Here is a 22,543-nt window from a genome sequence, read left to right as displayed (position 1 = left end):
TATAATGATTTTTAATCTCACTTGTAATTTTTAAAATACCAAATAATATTTTTAAATATAAAATATTTTTAGAATGATGTTAATTACTCTCTATATTTTTTAATCAATAGTTACGTTAGAAAACAATAAAATAATAGTAAATAAGTTATTTAAAGTATGCTTAATTTTTCGGATTTTGATCCCTCAAGTTCGAGTGCTATTATCAGAGCAGAGTCCGGGATTAGCAGGACTCGACTCCTTTTAAAATAATTTTTTATTTAAATCCTTTTAAATTTTATAAAATTTTAAATTAGTAAATATAAAATTATACTTTGATCCTCTAAAATAATAAAAATTAATTTAATCATTTAAAATTATAAATATATAAGATATTGAAATGGTGAAATCACATTTTTACTATCATAAAAATATACAAATTAAATCTGGCTCTCCTAAAAAAATTATTGGCTTTGCCCTTGATTATTATGTATATTTACATATATGTGATTGTTGTTTCAAATTTTATTTTGATTTAAATTTCACCACATGTGAACTCATTTAAGATATATTTTGATTATTAGTCTAGATTTTATTTATTAATCAAATTACTACAAAATAGCATAATAATATTAAATTTAAAAACTTAATTTTATGAATAATAATTGTAATACCAACAAGTGGTTGAGTGTAATAGTAAGACTTATAATTAAGAAGGATAACCATAAATAGTGACAATACCAAAGGGTGCAGGCAAGAGCCTTGGTGCCCCTTAAAATAAGAAAATTATAATTTTTACTCTTTAAAATGTATAAAATTATAGGTTAGTATATGGCAAATTGCACTTTGCCCTCTCAAAAATGATAAAATTTTAATTTAATCTTTTAAAAATTATAAATATATTAATTAATACAATGGTGAAATTATATTTTAACTCTTATAAAAATACATAATTTAATTTCACCCTCAAAAATTTTTTTTTTAACTTTGCCCTAACCAGCAATCCTGAACATAAAAAAAAAATATAAAAAAAAAGACATTAAAATTCATCACTTTCAAAAGTCCATTATGAAAGAAAGGAATTGAGAGGTTCTCAATTCCATAAAATTAAAGAAGAGACTCTCTCTCACACTAATAAGTTTTAGAAGTATATTTTCCTTTCACCCATCAATCATGGTGTGTGGGACAATTCCCCATTGGCTTTACAGCTTGGCCTTTTGGAAAATTGCTTGGAGTTCTCAGAGCCTTAGAAGTTGGGGCAACTCATCAACTTGCATTGCTTTCAAACATTTCTTAACCTCAAAATTGTCTTCAAATGATTGTTTTGTTGGCCAATTTTGATGATAAAAGATTAGGGTCATGCTTAGTACATGTGGGGTTTCTATATCTTTATACTTTTTGAAAAACGAGTTTAATAGTAAATTGATATATAATCATAAAAACGACATTAATGTAATAGATAGTTTTGATTGAGATCCAAATATAACACTGATCATTTCTGAATGAAAAAGATTATTTCTTTTAGAAAATTGGTGGTGAGAAATTTTGATAATTGCTTATTTCATTCTATGTCATCTTACCTTTTAAAATTACCAATTTATCCCTTAAAATATTATATATTTATTTTATTTATATTCTTAATGTATGTATTAAAATCTATTATTTGAATATATCATTAAGTTAAAAAAAAGTAAGCTACACTTAATGCTATTAAATTATTGGTAAGTTTACGTTTTGTCACTCAATTTTAAAAAGTTACAAAATAGTCATTGAACTATTCTCTTCTCTTCTTCAATTTAGTTTTTTTTTTTTTGTGAAACAGTTTTAAACATCACAAATCTGTGAACCAAAATCCAAACAATTTTCATCTTTGATTTCCGACATTGGCCGTTACATTGACTTGGATCTAAGATATATTTTTCTACTTATTGAGGATTCTTATCCACCATTCCGATCGTCGAATCGTCACTTAGAGCTTTGTAGTTGAACTTTAAAAAAAATACTTAACAGACCTATAACTTAAATAAAAACTTTCAAATAATTCAGTAACTAAAATGAAAACTTTTAAATAATTTAATGAACTTAGATGGAATTTACCCATAAATAACATACCATTAAAAAATGTCACTTGGTCCTTTTATTATGGTCCAGATGCTCTACAATGACTCTAGCAATAGGCTTTTGCAAGCTTGAAATTAAATTAATGTCCTTCCATCTATATTAACCCCAACTATCCCTTAAAATATTGTTTATAAGAAAATAAAATCAATGATTTTTTCCTTAATTTTTAAATATATTTTATTAATTTAATTATCGATTTTCAATTCAATCAATTATATAAATTACGCAACTTACTTTTCTTAATCTACATTAAGAAATATTCTTTAATTGTCAGTTTATGATACCAAAAGGATGAAAGTAATATTGTTTATTATGATGAAAACTAAGGCCAATATATATATATAATACACCAAGTAACTATCATGGAAAATGACTCTAATAGATAAATCTTTTTCCAAAAAAATACATACAGATAGGGAGAACATTAAATTAAAATAAAATAATATGGTTACTTAATTTTCAAGGGTCGAGGTTGTCATGTTACATTGTTTGAAACGATCCTCATCCAATTTTTATTGGGAGCTAACTCATCATTTATTATTTTATTACCAAAAGCATCAATTCTTTTGCTTGTTTATCTCTTTGGGTATTAAATAATTATTATATTGACCCGATTAACTTTTATTTCGATTATCAATGCAGGAAGATATGGATTCAAGTGTACTGAAATACATTATCCTCCTATTTATGAGTTGGGAATAAATTATAGGTATGTAAAAAAACATATATAATTATAACTTATAATAAAATTGTTAAAAAAATCAACTTTTTATATTAAATTAATTCTATTATTTTGTAATAACTGTAATGATGTATGCTCATTTATTAAGCTAGAGATTTGGTGTTAAACACCAATTATAGATCTAACTCATAATCATATTAGTATGTACGTTTCATTTTTATATAACTATAAATCATTTTCTATCAAGAAACTCTAACTAATGGTTGTAATTATCAAAAGCAAAATAATAGTAATATAACTAACATATTTATACTTCACAAATCATTCTAGTATTAAAAATATTTTTATATTGATATTTTAATCAAATTTTTAGATAGTACTAGATCGGTAAAAAGATCTCTCCAATTGGATTATTTCAAAAAAGTCTCGAACAATTTAATCTCTATCAATTTTAAAATGAGCAATTAATACTAAGGATAATTAATCATATTATTAATGTTTTACGTTAATCATACATAATTTTGATTAGTGTAACTACAAATTAGCCCTCGATGTTTATATGTTTTTTCAATTTGGTCTTGATTCTTAAAAAATATTCAACAAATTTAGCGTACAAATGTTGCAGGCTAAATTTGTAAAATAATGATAGAATGTGTAAAGTTTGAAGGCTAAATTTATTATTATATATTAATTAAAATTACGTACAATTGATGAAAAGTATTAATTCGTGATTAATTTCTCGCTTTCAAATTGATAAAAATTAAATTATTACGATCTTTTTTAAGAAAACCAATTTACTTAATATCGAATTGGGAGATAGATAAAATTTCTTCTTACCGATTAAATCAATCAAAATTTTAAGAAAAGAAAGTATGAATAAAGTAGAATCTAAATGAATAAACCAAATCAATTGCCCAATATTTATTAAAGATTATAATGATTTTTCTTGTTTACAGAATAAAGACTTTCACAAAATTAAACAAATAATAGAGGACAAAATAACATTGAGAGTAAAACAAAACTATGAAGCATGCATACATACATACATACATACATACGACATTTGCTACATCCAAAATGATAGGAAACGTTTTTATTAAAAAATAAAATAAAAATGATCGTTGAAAGACAAATGTAGAAAAAGTAGCAAAGTGGGCCTACATGACAGATAACACCCAACTTTTTAAAGTAAACAAATAGGAAAACGCCACGTGTTTGGTAACAATATTTCATTGGATGGGTGGTAATTGCTTGCCTATGACCGCAAGGGCATGAAAACTTAACATTACGTTTGGTTGGCTGTAATGGAATAAGACTGTAATTGAATAAAGTTGTAATAGAATAGAGCTGTAATGGAATAGAGCTGTAATAAGTAATTCAACTGTTTGGTTGAATGGAATGGAATAGAACTGTAATAGTATTCTTGTGTTTGGTTAAATGGAATGATGTTGTAATAGCATAAGGAAAAAAATTAAAATGACCGAATACCCTTAACATAATTTTTTTAAAATAGATGATTATTGTTATTGTTATTAAATTTTAATAAGATTATTATTGAAAATAATTTAATAAAAATATAATTTAATAACATTCTTAATATAATTATTATTATATGAATTAAAAATCAAAATATATAATACTATAAAAATATATATAATCTATTTTATTATTTTTAAACTGCAATACATATTTAATGTGGTAAAATATCATTATCGAAACAAATAATTTAATTATTCTATAATAAAAATAATTAAATATTAGAAGCAATAAATAACTCATTGCTAAAAAGTAATAAATAACTTGAAAATTATATTTCACATTCAAGTATAATATTCATATATTAACAAAAGTTACATGATTTCAATAGTATATATGTCATAATCCATATGTTTTATATTTTACAACATCCAAAAGTTACATCATTGTAATGACATTCTATCATGTCATTATACCATCCAAATATTACAAACACAAAAGTTACCAAAATATCAACACAACCATGATTTTTAATGGTCAAGAAGAAATCTTCCGACCCATTCCAATCGCATGATGAGAAGGTAAACTAAAAAATGAGCATTTGCGTTGGATGATCCGGAATTTTGCTCAATGCTTGATAGCGTTCATCCTCGCTAAACCTTCCACTTCACATAATGTTGGATATAATTTGAGCACTTTCTTGAATGGTCATTTCGACTTTTGTTGAATTACCACTTGGATGCAATACTCTTATCGATTTCAAGGCCAACGGCAGATATTTTCCGCCAATAAAGCGGCAGATCATTAAATGAAGTAGAAAAATCACTTGCATCGAAATCTTTTTTCTTCTTTGAAAATGCGTAATCACCTTGGTTTCTAGCTAGTTGCGGTTCGGTTGAGGTTGTGTAGTGAAAGATCCATGTCATCTAAAGAAACATCAGCTTCGGATCCATGGAAATCGTTTCTTTCTTCATGAGAATTTGTAGCAACTACATCTTCAACATTTATTTCTTCAATAATATCAGCAGCTGTTTGAGCATCTTTTCCAGTGGCTCGATCTTTTGTGTAGATGGCAGTAAGTTGGTCATAATAAGGAAACTCCGATGTCCGAATTGAGTCGCTTCTTTATGACTCTATAAAATTAGAAATTCATATTAGATATAAGTTTTGTTAAAATAAGATAAAAAGACTTGAAATAATTCTTACACTTATATATGAGTTCCACACCGCATCTTCAGCAACAACAAGCTGCCTATGCTCATCCCAACCAAAGCCGCTATTGTTTTTTCCACTAAGCATGTCATAAACGATTGACCAATCCCTTTTCAATGTCCTAATCCTCGATTCAAGATTAGGTTTAGCCTTCAACATGGCATTGGGTAAAACTTTTTCTATCATCTTTTCTAACTCATTTAAATAGCCGGCTTTGAATCCCGTATCCGCATTAAAGGTTCCAGCATTGTGCAAGTCGACCATACAAGCAACCAACGCAGCATCTTCTTTTGGAACCCATTTTCTTTTGGTTCCTCGAGAACTCTGGGAAGAAACACTTGATTGGGAAAAACCTGACATAACTATCTTAAGAAAAAACGCAAATGAAAATTAAGTTCAATATTATGCATCAAAAGGTCAACACTTTATTAAATTATAACACATGATGAATCAAAAGAAAATAAATTATCATTCAACAAGTCTAGTACAATACAAAAAAAAATTCAAACATCATCAAAGTTTCATAAACTAGATATATGAAATAACATAAACAACTTAAACGTTTACTATTTTTACCCTAAACCTAACTAATTTCTAGATGCTTGCCATTCATCGAACATTTGGTTGGCTAGTTCCATCCTCCAAGTAGCCCATGCATCCGACGGATGAATATTTATGATATTCGGTTCATTGTCATCTATCACATTACTAGGCAATCCTTCTCCCAACTCCTCTTCAATAGGATCAAGACTCATATAGGTTCGAATAAAATTATGGAGCAAACAACATGCAATAATAATTCTATTGTGCACCTTTACAAGATAAAATGATGGACTCCTAAGTATTCCCCATCTAAGTTTTAATAACCCAAAACATCTTTCAATAACATTACGCATCAAGCATGTTTCATATTGAAAAATTCTTCCGAGTACTTGGTTGGTAACCCCGACGCCACTCATTCAAATGATATCTTTGTCCTCTAAAAGGAGCAAGAAATCCTCACAATTTGTGTATCCAAGATCAACAAGATAATAACAACCTATAAAAAGAAACTATTTGTCATGGTTAATTTCCCAAAAAAGTATGATCTTAAAAATTAATTCAAATTCCTCTAATTTTTGCAATTTACCATGAGGAACTTTTAGTCCATGTCTCCTACTAATGGCATCTCGAAGAACTCGTCCATCAGCAACAGAACCTTCCCAACCAGGAAGAACATAAACAAATTGCATATCAGGTGTACAAACACCTAACATATTTGTTGCTATGTCACCCTTTCGCGTTTGATATCTAAGTTTATCAACTGTTGGAACCCTAATCTTGATGTGGGTTCCATCTAAAGCACCTAAGTAATTCTACATCACATGTATAAAAAATCTCAAGTTAGAATACTATATTTAAACCCAAATGTACTAAATTATATACGAGCTATATATAGAACTCACTCTGATACCTTAAACCATTTCCACCTTGGATCTGTAGAATTAGCTGTAATTGGCTCTGCCTTTTTAAATAACACATCTTGTAAGCGTATGGCAGCATTTAAAACATTGTGAAATGATCTGCTAACAATTTCCCTGGACCTATTAAAGTGATGCTTGATAACTCGATTTTTAAGGTGATGAGAAATGATATGTAAAAACATTGCCACTTGCTCATCAACAAGCATGTTCCTTGACGACTTCAATTCCCCTAAAGTTTGTAACATCTCACATAGTTTAAAAAAGGTAGTTCTATTCATCCTAACTTGTTCGATACACGTCTCATCACTAGCATAAACAAGTCTTTTTATATAATCTCGTTTTGCATAAAAATCTAAAATATAGGATCTAACTCTTGGCCTATAAGTATGTAGGCTATGAATGGCACCCAATGCAACTAAGAACCAACTCGCAACTGTACACATTTGCAACCACATTGTAATAGCAAGACCAATTCTTTTACGCCTCTCACTTTGTACTATTAAAGGCAGACGAGCCATTACTGCAAAATATTAAAGTATTACATATCTTCAAATCGTAGTAAAAGGGTCACATTTCTCCATTACTAATTTCAATAACAGTAAAACAAAATCAAAAAAATTAATTGCCAAAGAACTTATAGTGATTTAGTGACTATAAGATGCTCAACTTTGGGTGGAGAAAGCAATCAAACAAGCCAAATAAGAAGAGGAAGCAATAACAAACTATCAAAAGAAAATGAACAATACATATATTTACAAAGCACAAAATAGAAATTACAACTAAATATAAGGATCTATTTAGATTCTTTAAAAAAATACATATTAAGAAAAATGAACAATACATATTAAGAATCTTTAAAAAAAACAAAATAAATTCACTACTTTATCCTAGAATGCGCTTGTTTTATGTTTTTATCCTACAAAAAAATCCCTTTTTAAAACATCCTCTTTATGACTCATTTGAATGGTTGATAAGGTAAGTTGAAGTAAATTTATAGATAAAATTAATAAATAGGATAAGTCTATTTAAAATTATATTTGCTTATGTAAAAGTAAATAATTTATCAAGAATTTAGATTGATTTGTTCAATCTTTTATTTTATTTTTTGCAAAACAAAGAACTTAGATTGGGTGTTAACATTTACCTCCTTATATATATTATATTATATTATATATTTTTAATTTAATCTCTAAATTTATTTATTTTTTCACATTAGTACTGAAATTTGACAATTTTTCTTAAATTTAAACCTAACGTGGTATTATGATATTGCATAATGTGATTATATAAAACATTATAGTTTTTTTTATAAAAATAGGTGATAATATGCATTATTAAAAAGTAAATATTGTTTATTTGTTGGTAAGGGCGTGGATTTAGAGGCAATTAACATTTTGTATTGTATTAAATTAATTAAAAAGGAAATAATAAACCAGTGTTGAAAATAATATACCACTACACATTTAACGCATAATGGTTCCAACTAAAAAATTCAAATAAAAATAAACTTGGTAAAAAACCAAAGGCAAAATGAACACTATAACAGGGCCAAACAAACACTTTTACTTTGTATTGGGGATTAATATTCAATCGCACTTTAGAAAAACTATTCCAACAAAAACTGCAATACCATAAGTCATATCTGATGTTCAAGCTCAATGCAATACCATAACCATAGATCACATCCAAGTTTTAATGGCATAGCAATATCTTAATGATGATGAAGATGAGTGCAAGGATAATTAATGGCTGTAGTAATGGAAGTGTCAACTCCATAACAGAAAACAGAGGTAAAAGTTATAAAAGGAGAATTAAAATTACTTCTAGCAAACCAAGTACACAACAAGTCCAGTCTTAATTTTTTCAACCTTTTAGGTAAGCAGCAGACTTGCCGATAAGTCCAATAGTACTTGCAGTTGGTCAAATGTCTTAGGCCTGCAAAACAATGTAAAAGGAATATAACTCATTGATCTCGTAGCAGAATCTTAAGCCATATCTAATGTTCAAGCTCAATGCAATACCATAACCATAGCCCACAATTACTTTAACTTAAGCAAACTGGGTAAAGAATTCAACAAGTTAAGATGCATACTTTCAACAAGCTCCTCAGGGCCAAAGCGTAAACTTACTTTGTTTCCATTGCCAACATCACGAAACTCTACTTGTAGTTTTAGAGGGGAACAATTATTTTAGTTAATTTTCTTTTATTGTAGGTCACTAAAGCATATAAGCAGTTAATAAGATTGTGAAAAGTGAACAATACATATTTATCAAATTTCTATTATAGACTTTTGCACTTATTTACAGTGAGTGCAACTCCAAAATAATTAAACAATACATAAAAAAGCAAAAAAATCAGAAAATGAACAAAGTTAACATTTCTTACTTCAAACGTAACAAAATGAAATCGAATTCCATTTTGCTTTTGCATTCAAACAGACGCAAGTAGTATCCATAGATACTGTGATAGATTGAGCAAATGTAATACTTAACCCTTCTATGAGAGATTAGAAAAAAAAGCTTAGTAGGAAGCACAAATTTAAAGGAAAAGCCGGAGGTAGGAAAAATAAGAGGAAAATGAGAAAAGAAGTAAACATGGCAAGCGAAGCAGTAAAGGTCAGAGCTTTCAGCTGCAAGGGAGTTTAGGTGGAATTGGCAATGGTGTAGCCATGCGATCTTGATTGGTTAGGGTAATCGATGGAATATGACCTCAATAAGAAGCTAACGGTGGTGGGAGAGTGGCGTGAAGGAAGAAAAACAAGAAGAATGAAAGAAAGAGCAGAACAAACAGCTTAACTTTGTTAACATTTTACAACCCAAGCTACGCAAACAAACAAACAAAAAGTTTGTAAAAAAATGGTAGTATAGCCTCACCTGAACTCGACGCTGACAGCGACAGTTGGAGATGACGGTGGCGACTAGCAAGCTTCAAAGTAGTAGATACAACAGCAGCTGGAAAGGGGTAACACCATAGCACAGCCACTTAAATCATGAAATAAAAATTAAGAAACAAAAATTAAGCATGAAACATGTACAAAATTCACACAAACAAACTAATAACACTTTAAAATAATTTGTTGAAGCTTTTGATTCATTAAAACCCAAAACAATTCAGCTACCAAATCAAACTCTAGAAACCCAGAAAAAAGAACACAAAAATTATGAGGATCTAATGAAGAAACTGAGAAGGATCAAAGTGAGACCGAAAAAGAACTTTAACTAACAAAATCAGAGGAAAAAAATAGGAATCAAAGGCCATCACTTACCGTAAATAAGGAGGTTCAACGGAAGGAAGATCAAGATGGTGAATGAAGCTTGATTTGTCGTCGATAAGGATCCAATTTCTATAACTTTGGGAAAAATGTTTATGAAGAAATTGTCTAAAGTGTGAAAGTGAAAACGATGAAGATGAAGATGGCAGACAGGATATTTTGGTCCAAAATAGGGAAAAATGTTATTACCCGTGCCTTTGAATATCTAATCAGACCCCAAGACCCTGAATTGCTATTACGGGTCGTACTATAATAGAAGATGATTCCATTCAGCGTGTAATAGCCATTACAGGCAACCAAACGTTGGTTTGGTGGTGGGCCCATTGCATTGGGTTGTAATGTATTCCTATTACACCCAACCAAACATTACCTTATTTTGATACATAAAAGATATTTCGACATTTTAAATAATTTTATCCTTTCATAAAAAAAATTAATACTATATTTATTAAAATTATCTAAATAAATATATTATTAGTTGAGATGGTCTAATAGTACAGAAATTAAGTCGATTGAATCTTAACTCAATTGATATAGATATTGTTGTTAATGTAGGATGACGTGAGTACGAATGCGCTAAAGCATATTATCCTTCTATTTTATGGGATGGGGAAAGATTATGAGTAATTCTAAATATTCTATAAAAAACAAATATAATCGAATGAGATTGTTAAAAAATACATAAATTAATTTATCTATTTTTAAGTAAAGAGAATAAACAAGTTCCTTCCTATCCCAAATAGACCTATTAAAATGGGTTATTTATCTATTTTATCCTTTCATAAAAAGATATTTCGACATTTTAAATAATTTTATCCTTTCTTCTTCTTCTTCTTTTTCTTTTTTTAATTAGTCTTACTTAGCTCAATTTATTATTTAACAATTAAAACATATTTATTTAAATTTAATTATAAAATATATATTAAAATAAATAATTATTCAAATATTGAGATAGATTAAATCAAACCAAAAGAAATTTGAATAAAAAAATTAAACCATAATATTTTAACCCATAAATAAATTCAAATTAATCATTTAATTAAAAACTAAATGAAGGTTGTTAGTTCAAATTTCATTAACATAATAATAAATTTAACTTTTATAATTTACATTTTATCAATTTGACTATTTTTCAATTAAATTTGGCATTCAACTTCTTAAAAGAATTAAATTCGACCATCAACTTTTGAAAAATAGTCAAATTGTTGTTTTTTAACTAAAATACTAACTAAAACTTTAATTTTTAAACATGACAATATCGTGTACTTTAAAAAAAGAGATTTAACTCTTTTAAAATATTAATAATTAAATTTAACTAAAAAAGAATAATAATTAAATTTAAAAATATGTAAACATTAAGAGTTAAATTTATCATTATATTAATTTTATTTTTATTTAAGTTTTACCATGTATAATAATAATTATGCAAATATATATTATTATGATTATAGATATAACTAAAATGAGATAAACATGCAAAAACATATCCACATACATGTACAATGATTTTTATTTTAATATACTTGTTTATATTGTCATGCCATTTGTCCTTATGCTTAGCTTTACATAAAAATAAAATAAATAATAAATAATAATAAAAATAGAAAAGAAAAGAAAGTGCCTATCATCCAAGAATATTTTGTATCTTTTGTCAAAAAGTGTGATTAAGACTTTGAATAAACATTTTAATTAATAATAATAATAATAATATTTACAAAGTAAAAGCCAAAAGACTATTATTTCATTAAAAAAGTTGAATTTATTTTATTTTATTTTATAAAAATAATAACAAGAATCCATTTGCTCCAATTCTTCACTAGGAGTATATGCTTTTTGTCCATTTGTGGCGTGGGTTTTGCCACGTGGGTTGATTAGCTAATCATCATCAACTTTGACTAATCAAATGTGATTAAATTAAGCCGTAGATTATCGCCGCCCTTTTACGAAAAGCCACATATTCACTCACAGTATAAAGTTCATCTCATCATTAAAACAAAAGTTTTTAAAATATGTCATAAGTCTTTATATTTTTCAAAATTTATAATTTAATCCTTATACTTTCAAGTTTCAAAATTTAGGTCTAACTATTGATATTATTAATGTTTTTGTTAAAGTCAAGTTCATTACAAAGCTATTTTTTCTCAAAATGTCACACCAATAAATTTAACCAAAAAAATAACAGTATTAATAATTAAAGTTGAATTTTGAAATCTAAAAAGTAAAAAATTAAATTTTAATTTTTTTATAAGTATAAGGACTTATGACAAATTTTAACTTTTTAATACATTGATAGTATGCTTTTCATTTTCATTTTAATTTTATGAATAAATTTAAAAATTATTAAATATCTTATTATTTTATTTTTAATATCTTAAAAGAATATTTATATACCATCTTTCTAGAATGTCGTAAGAATTGGACTTATTAGACCACCTATTGAATCATCTGTTCAATTATTATAAAATAAAAATTCAAAAATTAACAAAAATCTAAACATTCAATTTTATAAATTATAACAACAAAATTAAATTTTAACTTAAATCTAGTTAAAACAATTTTTAAATAAATTATTAATCTCGATTCAACTAATTTGACCGATGAATCCGATAATCAAACCTTTCTAATGTCACTTACAAAATATTAAACTTTTCATCAACCATGAATCAATTAATATCTCTTGTAATTTAATTGACATATTAATCTAATAAAAATATTATGTTTGTATTATTATTATTATTATCTATTTTGAATTAATGAAATTTTAATTGAGGTGTAAATTTCAAATTACCTAACCTAAAAGATAAGATGAAGCATGCTGTTGTTGCATTTGCTGCAAAATTGCATCATCAAATCAGTTGAAAAATGGAAAGTTGATGCACAATGCTGTATCATGCCACTTAAATTTATCGCTCTTAAGTTTTTTTTTTTTAAAACATTTTAATTTAATTTTTAAATTATTAGTGTCATTTCAATCAAATATTTTCATTAAATTTTCCATTATATGTTAATACTAACATGTATTATCGTTTTGTTACAACACTTGTTTGTTTGCAATGCATGCCGTAATTAGTCGGTGGCACGTCTCACTATAGGGTGATATTAATTCGATTTAGTTAGGCATTTTAGAATCATAATTCAGTTTAGTTTAATTTATCCCATGATTTTTTTTTGATAAAAATTAGATTTGTTTTTGGTTTTTAATATTATTTAACAAAATTTCAAGATCTTTTTTATAAATATTTCTAAAAATAAAATATCAAGAACTTTTTAGATTATTTTCAGTATTTTAAATATAAAATATTTATTTTTAATCATAAAAATCAGATTTAATTTCAAGTAAAATATTCTATAAACAGCACACTTTGATTTTGATTGATTTTCGATTTTTCAATTTTTATTACTTAGCCTTACTAATCAACATCTAAAGGAAACCTGAACAGAATATTTAATGGAAATATACAGGATTGTAAGTATACTTAAGAGATGTTTGGTGTATAAATCATTAGAACGTAAGATTATTTAACATATTATCATATATATATATATATATATTATATTATTTTATTTGATTCATTTGACTGAAAATTTATTATCAAAGTTAACTCCACAACATTCTCAACATGGAGAATCGTTTCGCAGGCTAGCTCCACCACTTTCTTCAACAGCTTTTCTAACATAGAAGATGTTTCAAAAGTTGCCTCCATGGCTTCCCCAATATGGAAGCTATTCCTAAGATCACCTCCACAACTTCCTCAATGTGACCTCCACAACTTCCTCAATGTGGAAGTTGTTCCCAACATTGCATCTATAACTTTCCCAATAGAAGTTATTCTCAAAACTATCTCTGCAGCTTTACCAATTTTGAAGTCATGCCTAAGATTAGTATCACCATAGCTTTTCAAAAATAAAAAAGTAAATTAGTCATTCTATTAAAAATTCTCTCTATTTTTATTATTAAAAGTTGATATTTGTATATCAGTATAATACACTATGACACAACGTCAATTTTAACTGTATAAATAGATAAAAAAATTTATAAAAATTAATTTACCCATTTTAAAGTTAAATAAACAAAAATACAATATAATTCTTAATATAAAAGTTTTTATCTTAATTTTTACTCTTTTCCAACATAAAAACAATACAAGATCAAGTACTCCTAATAAAGATGATACTTTCTACCACGAACGTTGACAAAAAGGTTAACGCCGAAAAATGAGAATCTACAAAAATTTATTGATCCATCATTACACTAAACATGTTTTCAAGTGGCCCCATATGATCAAACATTATATATACATATACATACAGAAACCATATTTTAAAGGTGTTTTAATTGTAGAAGGAATAATGGGTTTTGTGTTCTTTCTTTTTTCCAATGGCAGGCCATTATGATGAATAGGCAGCCATTAAGGGCGACAGTGGGAAAGACTTATGAGGGCCACTGGCCACATATCAAGAGGCAGCCATTAGTGAGGTTAAGATTATGCAGGGAAATCCCAGAAAAAATGGTGTCCCTCCCAAAGACCTTGAAGTTAACCTTCACCTTTGCCTTGTCAAATTTCCACCATTTACCATCTTAAAAGCAAAGCAAAGATTATCTTGACTTTGGTTGGTTTGGATTTTTCGAATTCGAGTCAGTTGAATAGTTTTCAGCAAAATATGAATCGGTAAAAGTATCATGAAAGCTCTTGTATTAGGATTCGTATTGCACTTTGCTTCTTTAACTAAAATAGACAAAATAATCCATATACATTAGATCAAAGAGCAAATTAATCATTCTCTAAAAAATTCATCCTTTTCTACTATTAAAAACTAGTCCCTTATACATTAGCATGATATACACGTAGCACGACACATGTCACTATTTGCTTATTCGATTAGCCACGCCAATTTTTAATAATACAAATGGATGAAATTTTTAATAGAAAACGCCAATTTACATTTTGGTCTAACACACAATGATTAATTTACATATTTTTTAATAAAGGGAGCAAAATGCAATTTCACTCTAAATACTTTTTTTTCATATGAATTTGAAACAATGAAATGGAAGATAAATGAAAATTTTTAAATCAAGGTGGAACACTTGCGTTCACTTTTTAGAGCAGATTTTTGTGTCAATACAGTTTGAGCTAAACATTGCTTACCTTCTCTATTCAGACCATGAAAAACTGTTCGGAAATTGACGGTACTAGGAACAATCCCTGAGTTTCGCATTTCGGATAAAAGCTGCATTGCTTCCTCGGACTTACTTGCTTTACAAAGACAGTTAATGAACATCGAGTAAGTCTTAAAATCGGGCTCCGGTCCATTAATCTTCATATGATGAAAGAAGTTCCAAGCATCAGCAACCTTTCCCATGTTCATGTATCCATGGATCATTGCGGAATAAGTAATGGTAGTTGGCTGACAACCTTCCTTCTCCATTTTTGCAAAAATCCCTAAAGCGCTCCTGATTTGCCTCTCCTTGAGGAAATGAACTATTAAGGATGTATAAACATGGACAGTCGGATGAATGCTGGCTTGCTTCATGGAATCCACCTTAGCCAATGCTTGTTCAAATAGTCCCTTTCGTAGTAGTGCATGGACAAGGCTTCCATAAACATGCTGATCCAATGAGGATTGTTCTGTCCTGACATCATCTAATACTTCCAATGCTTCTTTGAGTCTCTCAGCTCGACAAAGTGCCCTAATATACAGCGAATAACTTAGTGGAGCTGAGAATCCAATCTTGCTGAGAGATTCTGTGCAGTTTCTAGCTTCCAATAGCTTGCCAACTTCACATAAACAACCAAGATACGTTTCAAGTAACTCTTTGTCGGGGGTGTATCCAGAACGGATCATTTCTTGGAAGATTTTAACGGCTTCATCTACCTTCCTACCTTTTCTCCCGCAGAGCGATATGATCAAATACTTGTAGGTACTTGCAGTCGGATTAAAACCGTTGGTTTTCATCTCAGTAAAAGTCCTCAATGCAATTTCGGTTAGACCTGTTCGACCATATTGCATTATCATGATCGTCCATGCATCCGATACTAAACAACCCCTCCTTTTCATTTCATAGAAGAGCCTTCTCATGTTCATGAAATCTTTCCCACATCCGGAGATTTTGATAGCCATGTTGTATGTTTCTGAAGTGTGCTGATAGCCGGCTTGCTTTCCTACCCATGAAAAGAAATTCAGAGCATTTTTACCATGCAAACTGCTCTTTCGCAGTATTTCCAAAACAAGCTCCGGTGTAAACTTAATGTTGCATCTCTTCAAACCTTCTTCAATGATCGTCCAATCCTTCGAGGATGATAATATTCTATGCACTTCTTCCATGTCCTGCTTGTTGAATGCATTTGAAAGAGAGTGCACTTGCTGACAATCTGTCCTCTCATACTCTAAATGTTTATCGCCCAAATCCAGGAGGAGCTCCTGTCCTTTGAATCCGCTATCGCTTACCTCTTCAGTTAGTGAACAAAGTTCACTAATTCTCCGCATTTGCTTTACTTTTTCAACATTATCCGTCTCTCTGCTCCTCTCCATGCAAGATACAACCAAACGAAATATCTCATCTCGAATACCTATCTTTGCCTCCTTCATTTCGCATAAAACCCGAAAAATTTCATCTGTCCTTCCAACTTTTCCAAGCTCCTTAATGAATATTAAATATGCTTTCCAAGTAGGTCGGATGCCCCTCTCCTCCATCGAATTGAATACTTTCCATGCTTCGGATATATGGTTTTGGCCAACATGACCTGCAACCATGGCCATAATAGCAACAGTATCAAGCTCAACACCTTTCTCCATCATCTCATTGTATAAATCACAGCCTTTTTTATACTCTTTCAATCTAAAGAGGCGTTGCATTAGATCAGTGTAAGAAGAAGCCGTTGGTAAGTACCCGGATTCCTTCATGCTTTGGAAAAGATCAAGTGCCTTGGAAAGGTCATTTCTTCTTAAGTGCCCATTGATGATAATCTCATAAACCTTCTCACTAACCAGTCGTCTTCTCTTCATAATATCGAGGATTTCCAAGGCATCAGCAATCCTATTGGCCCTGCACAGTCCTTTGATCAGAATCTCAAAATAACGGGGGTCCAAAGACAACTCTTTCTTCTTAAGGTCCCGAATCAATTCTAAAGCTTCCTTAATTCTTCCAGAAATACATAAACTCTTCAATACATAACCATAAACTTCTTGTTCTGGAATCTCAGACACCCTCGTCATGTTATCAGCAACCAAGTGAACTGCATTGTTGTCTCCCGATTTAGCTACACAATTCAGTAGCATCTTGTACAAATTCAAATCAAGGCTCATTTCCTTCTCAACCATCTCCTTGTAAAATTCCATAGCTAAGTCGCCTTTATCAGCATTACAAAGAACACGGATCACCATCGAATAAGCCGTCGTGTCAGTTTCAAAACCACATTTCTTCATGTTTTCAAAAACTTCCAGCGCTTTGCCTATCAATTTTGACTTCCCATATTGCGAGATAAGGATTGTCCAAGTCTTGATATCTTTCTTACAAGATTTCTCCTCCATTTCCTCCAATAGCTTCTCAACCCACCCATGTTCATTAGCCTCACCACCTATATACAGCATGGTATTAAAAATCTCAGTTGTATAACAAAACCCTTCTCTAAGCTTCACCCAGTTGAAGAATCTAAAAGCTAAATGAGGCACTTTAAAGCACCTTTTCAACACTTTCTCAACAATCTCTGGTTCAAACGAAAGCCCTGATTTTTCCAACTGCTCCTCCATGGAAATCAATGCATTTTCAGCTCTAACTATCTTAGTTATCTCATGAACCACTGGACTAACATCAAATTCAACTGAATTCCCCATCTGGGTATCATCCAAAACCATTACATTCTCCTCCTGGGCATTTTGACAAACAGCTAGCCTTCTATACAACGATTTTTCTTTAAACTCAGCCTCCCCGTCATTGACCCATGGTGTTGTCGGGGTTTCATCTGAGGTTATATTAACAGCTCTCGAAATGTCAGTTATTTCATTCCCCTCCTTTTCCACCAACTCACTCTTCTCCTCGGCATTTTGACAAACACCTGGCCTTCTAGCCAAAGATTGTTCTATAAGCTCAAGCTCCTTGGCATTGGTTCGAGGGGTTATCGAAAACCCAGATTCGGTTTCATCTGCGGTTACATTAACAGCACCTAAAATGTCCGTTATTTCTTGGAAGAGTGATGGGATGCTACAAGTTTCAGCTTGGTTCTTCAAGTTAGCTTGTGGGGCTTTCTTCGTTGGTTTGGATGATTTGGAGACTGTTGAAAATCGAAGAGGACGAAGCTTAAGTCTCGAGAAATGGAGGCGAATCACTAATTGTGAATGAAAGTGCTGGAATTTGACTAAGTACCTCATATTTCAAGCAATTTTTTTGATCATCTCCGCTTTTTGTTGCGCATAAATCACAGCTTCTTATTAATGGAAGTTTGTTGAGTGAAGTTATAGTCCTACTGAGCTTCAAATACTTGTTTTTTTTTTTTTTTTGGGTAAACAAGTTTGATAATCACTCCAGTACGAAAAGTTTAAAAAATAATCACTTAACTATAAAAAGATGAGTGATTATTTTGTAATTTTTAATAATTAGATGATTAAAAAAGAAAAATAAAACATAATTGAGTGACCAAAAAGAAAAAATCATAGTTGAGTGACTGTTAATGTAGTTATTGGAACCCACCCATTTGTTTGAAAAGTCAAAAAGGGTGGGCCGAAAGTAGAAGTAATATTGGTTGGCAAGTTGGGTTAAAAGTTGGCATGAGATAATTACAATTTTGGTCCCCAATTGTATAGGGACATTGCAAGTTGATCCTTGAACCTCAACTATAAATAGGCCTAACCATTTCTTACTTTTATCATCCCATAATTGCCATTCTCTACTTAAGGCATTATTCTCTCTCTCTATTTGTAAATTTCACTTATAATTTTTGGAGTGAAATATATTTGGTAGTGCCCGAGGACGTAGGCAAAATTTGCTGAACCTCGTTAAAATTTTGGTGTTCTTTATTATTTATTTTGCATATTTTGTGAATGTGATTGTAGTGATTTATTGTGCTATTAAATTATAATAGAGGGATATTCTGGCTAGGAAAGACTTGGTATTTAAGTGATCTTCGTGATCTACCTCTCTTTCCTGGGAATTGAACTTAGTGTGATTTTTCAGTACAATAATTTTACTCTTTCACACGCTTCCGCACAATAATTGGTACCAGAGCCAGATTCGTACTTGGGGAATACGACCGTTTACGGTACTATTCACATATACGGTACTATTCACGTATACGGTACTATTTACGTATACGGTACTATTTACATATACGGTACTATTCACGTATACGGTACTATTCACGATATCAAGACTATTCACGATATCACGATCTTCGCTCACGATACGATGAGTTGGGATTGAGGAGAAAATGGCAAGAAAGATCGCCATCGCAAGGACTCACGTGACCAATGCAAAATTTGAAGTAGAGAAATTTAACTGGTACCAATAATTTTGGTATGTGGCAATGTGAGATCCTGGATGTCTTATGTCGCAAGAGCTAGATATAGCCCTTGAAGAAAAACCCGACAAGATGGATGACAAGGAGGGCCAAGATCAATAGACAGTATGGGTACAATCCGCCTATGTTTGGCCAAAGAGCGAAGTACTCTGTCATGAGGGAGACATCAAGAAGAAGTTATGGGATACACTGGAAGAAAAGTTTCTAACGAAAAGTCTTGAAAATAGGCTTTATATGAAAAAGAAACTTTATCGATTTACGTATGCACCCTAGATGTCGATGAATGACCATGTGAACTCATTCAATAAAATTTTAGCAGACTTGCTAAATTTGGATGAGAAATTTGAAGATGAAGACAAGGCATTATTGTTGTTGAATTCCTTCCGATGAATATGATCATCTTACCACCACATTGCTTCATGGGAAGGACACGATCACATTTGATGCGATCAGTAGTCGTTGTATAGATCTCGAGACTCGAAAGAAAGATAAAAGAGATCACGAGATACAACTGCGAAGTCTTAACAAGAAGAGGTCGTTCACACAAAGAAAGAACTGGTAGAAGGGAAAGTCCAAAGGAGACCCGCTAAAGATGAATGTGCCTTTTGCCGTGAAAAAGGGCATTGGAAAAAGAATTGTCCTAAGCTACAAAAGGGCAAGGTTATTTCTAATGCATGTGTAGCGGAGCATGATGAGGAGTCAGACTTTAGCTTGGTTGGCATAGCAATGGCGTGTCAAACGGATGAGTGGATTTTGGATTTAGGATGTACTTACCATATGTGTCCTAATAAGGACTGGTTTTCTAGTCTTAAAGAGCTAGAAGGTGGAATTGTTCTTATGGGCAATGATAGTGCTTGTAAGACAATGGGAGTAGGTACAGTCCAATTGAAGAATCACGACGGCTCAATCCAAGTCTTGACAGATGTTCGCTACGTACCTAGCCTGAAGAAAAATCTCATCTCATTAGGGGCCCTAGAATCTAAAGGGCTCACAATCACTTTGAGAGATGGATTACTAAAAGTAGTAGCTGGGCAATTGACGGTGATGAAAGGCACAAGAAAAATAACTTGTACTTTTTAAATGGAAGTACAGTTATTGGATCAACATCAACAGTTTCTACAAAAGATGTAGATTCAGAGGCTACCAGATTATGGCATATGCGATTGGGACATGCTGGTGAAAAAGCTTTGCAGACATTGGCGAAGCAAGGCTTGTTGAAAGGTGCAAATTCTTGCAAAATGGAATTCTGTGAACATTGTGTTCTGGGCAAGCAGAAGAGGGTAAAATTTGGTCTAGCAATTCACAATACGAAAGGAATTCGGACTACGTTCACGATGATGTGTGGGACCTACCAAAGTAGCTTCTTTGGGAGGTATGCACTATTTTGTTACTTTTGTTGATGATTATTCAAGAAAAGTATGGGTGTATCTAATGAAAAGAAAAGTGAAGTTTTGGATGCATTTCTAAAATGGAAGAAGATGGTGGAGACTCGATCGGTCGAAAGGTCAAACGACTTCGATCAGATAATGGTACTGAGTACAAAAACGATCTATTTCTACAAGTATGCCAAGATGAGGGCATTGTGCGACACTTCACTGTTCGGGATACACCACAGCAGAATGGGGTGGCAGAACGCATGAATCGAACTATACCGAGAAAGTTCGATGTATGTTGTCCAATACTGGATTGGGCAAAGAATTTTGGGCTGAGGCAGTTACATATGCGTGCCATCTAATTAACCGTTTGCCATCAGCTGCAATAAATGGAAAAACTCCTATGGAGATGTGGATTGGTAAATCTGCTACTGATTATGATTCTTTACATGTATTTGGTCCCACTGCATATTATCATGTAAAAGAATCTAAGTTAGACCCAAGAGCAAAGAAAGCATTATTCTTGGGTATAATCGATGGAGTAAAAGGATACCGTCTCGGTGTCCTAATACAAGGAAAATTGTTTTCAGAGAGATGTGACTTTTGATGAATCAACCATGTTGAAGTACAAGGATTCACAAAAGGATGACAAAACCAGAGTACTTTGCGCGGTGGAGCTTGAAAAGGTTAACGATGATCCAGCTAATATTGAAGGGACAAATGATGAAGAGGTTCCTACCTAAGAACCTCTACAAAGAACAAGATTCAATTGCATATAGAAGGCCAAGAAGAGAGATTCGTAAGCCTGCTCGCTTTGATGATATAGTGGCCTATGCACTTCCAATTGCAGATGATGATGTTCCTTCTACTTACACAGAAGCAATAAGTAACCCTGATGGTGTAAAGTGGAAGCAAGCAATGAATGAAGAAATGCAGTCTCTTCATAAAAATAAGACCTGGAAGTTGGTGACACTACCCAAGGGAAAGAAGGTAATTGGATGCAAATGGGTATATGCAAAGAAGGAAGGATTTCCTGATAAAAATGAAATTCGATACAAGGCTAGATTGGTAACAAAGGGTTACGCTCAGAAAGAAGGAATAGACTACAATGAAGTGTTTTCTCCAGTTGTAAAGCATTCGTCTATTCGGATTTTGCTAGCCTTAGTTGCGCAATATGATCTTGAACTAGTTCAGCTTGATGTGAAGACCGCGTTTTTACACGGTGATTTGGAAAAGGAAATTTATATGACTCAGCCAGATGGATTCAAGGTTGCTAGAAAAGAAAATTGGGTTTGCAAACTGACAAAGTCGCTTTATGGATTGAAGCAATCTCCGAGGCAGTGGTACAAGCGATTTGATCAGTTCATGAAAGGGCAGAGGTACACAAGAAGCAAATTTGATCATTGTGTGTATTTTCAGAAGCTACAAGAAGGAACTTTCATATACTTGCTCT

General features: G+C 31.0%; 2 protein-coding genes across 3 annotated transcripts; both read right to left on the bottom strand.

Annotated features, from left to right (window-relative positions):
• Nucleotides 1–6,426: 6,426 nt before the first annotated feature.
• LOC128284004 (uncharacterized) lies at nucleotides 6,427–7,448 on the bottom strand. The gene is made up of 4 exons (XM_053021465.1): nucleotides 7,358–7,448; nucleotides 6,921–7,159; nucleotides 6,597–6,822; nucleotides 6,427–6,506 (listed from the first exon to the last, which is right to left on the bottom strand). Exons 1-4 carry the CDS (start codon nucleotides 7,446–7,448, stop codon nucleotides 6,427–6,429), a joined length of 636 nt encoding a protein of 211 aa, XP_052877425.1.
• Nucleotides 7,449–15,095: 7,647 nt separating this feature from the next.
• On the bottom strand, nucleotides 15,096–18,726 carry LOC108470760 (putative pentatricopeptide repeat-containing protein At5g06400, mitochondrial). Of its 2 annotated transcripts, XM_053020898.1 has the most exons (2): nucleotides 18,568–18,726; nucleotides 15,096–18,475 (listed from the first exon to the last, which is right to left on the bottom strand). In XM_053020898.1, the coding sequence occupies exon 2, from the start codon at nucleotides 18,057–18,059 to the stop codon at nucleotides 15,273–15,275; it is 2,787 nt and encodes a 928-aa protein (XP_052876858.1). In that variant the 5' UTR covers nucleotides 18,060–18,475; nucleotides 18,568–18,726; the 3' UTR covers nucleotides 15,096–15,272. The 2 variants fall into 2 exon arrangements, with proteins under 2 accessions (XP_052876858.1, XP_017627696.1); XM_017772207.2 differs by having other exon boundaries at nucleotides 15,096–18,726.
• Nucleotides 18,727–22,543: the final 3,817 nt, after the last annotated feature.

The sequence above is a fragment of the Gossypium arboreum genome, chromosome 11 (assembly GCF_025698485.1).
Source record: "Gossypium arboreum isolate Shixiya-1 chromosome 11, ASM2569848v2, whole genome shotgun sequence".
Taxonomy (NCBI): domain Eukaryota; kingdom Viridiplantae; phylum Streptophyta; class Magnoliopsida; order Malvales; family Malvaceae; genus Gossypium; species Gossypium arboreum.
This window is presented reverse-complemented; position numbering and strand designations above follow the sequence as displayed.

Bases quoted from the DNA above. Each gene is read 5' to 3' on its own strand.
- LOC128284004 (XM_053021465.1), bottom strand. From the start codon at position 7,448: ATGGCTCGTCTGCCTTTAATAGTACAAAGTGAGAGGCGTAAAAGAATT. The intron at 7,160-7,357 runs GTTGGTTCTTAG...TACAAACTTTAG, and splicing joins GCAAATGTGTACAGTTGCGA to GGGAATTGAAGTCGTCAAGG. The intron at 6,823-6,920 runs GTATCAGAGTGA...CATGTGATGTAG, and splicing joins CAAGGTGGAAATGGTTTAAG to AATTACTTAGGTGCTTTAGA.
- LOC108470760 (XM_017772207.2), bottom strand. From the start codon at position 18,572: ATGAGGTACTTAGTCAAATTCCAGCACTTTCATTCACAATTAGTGATT.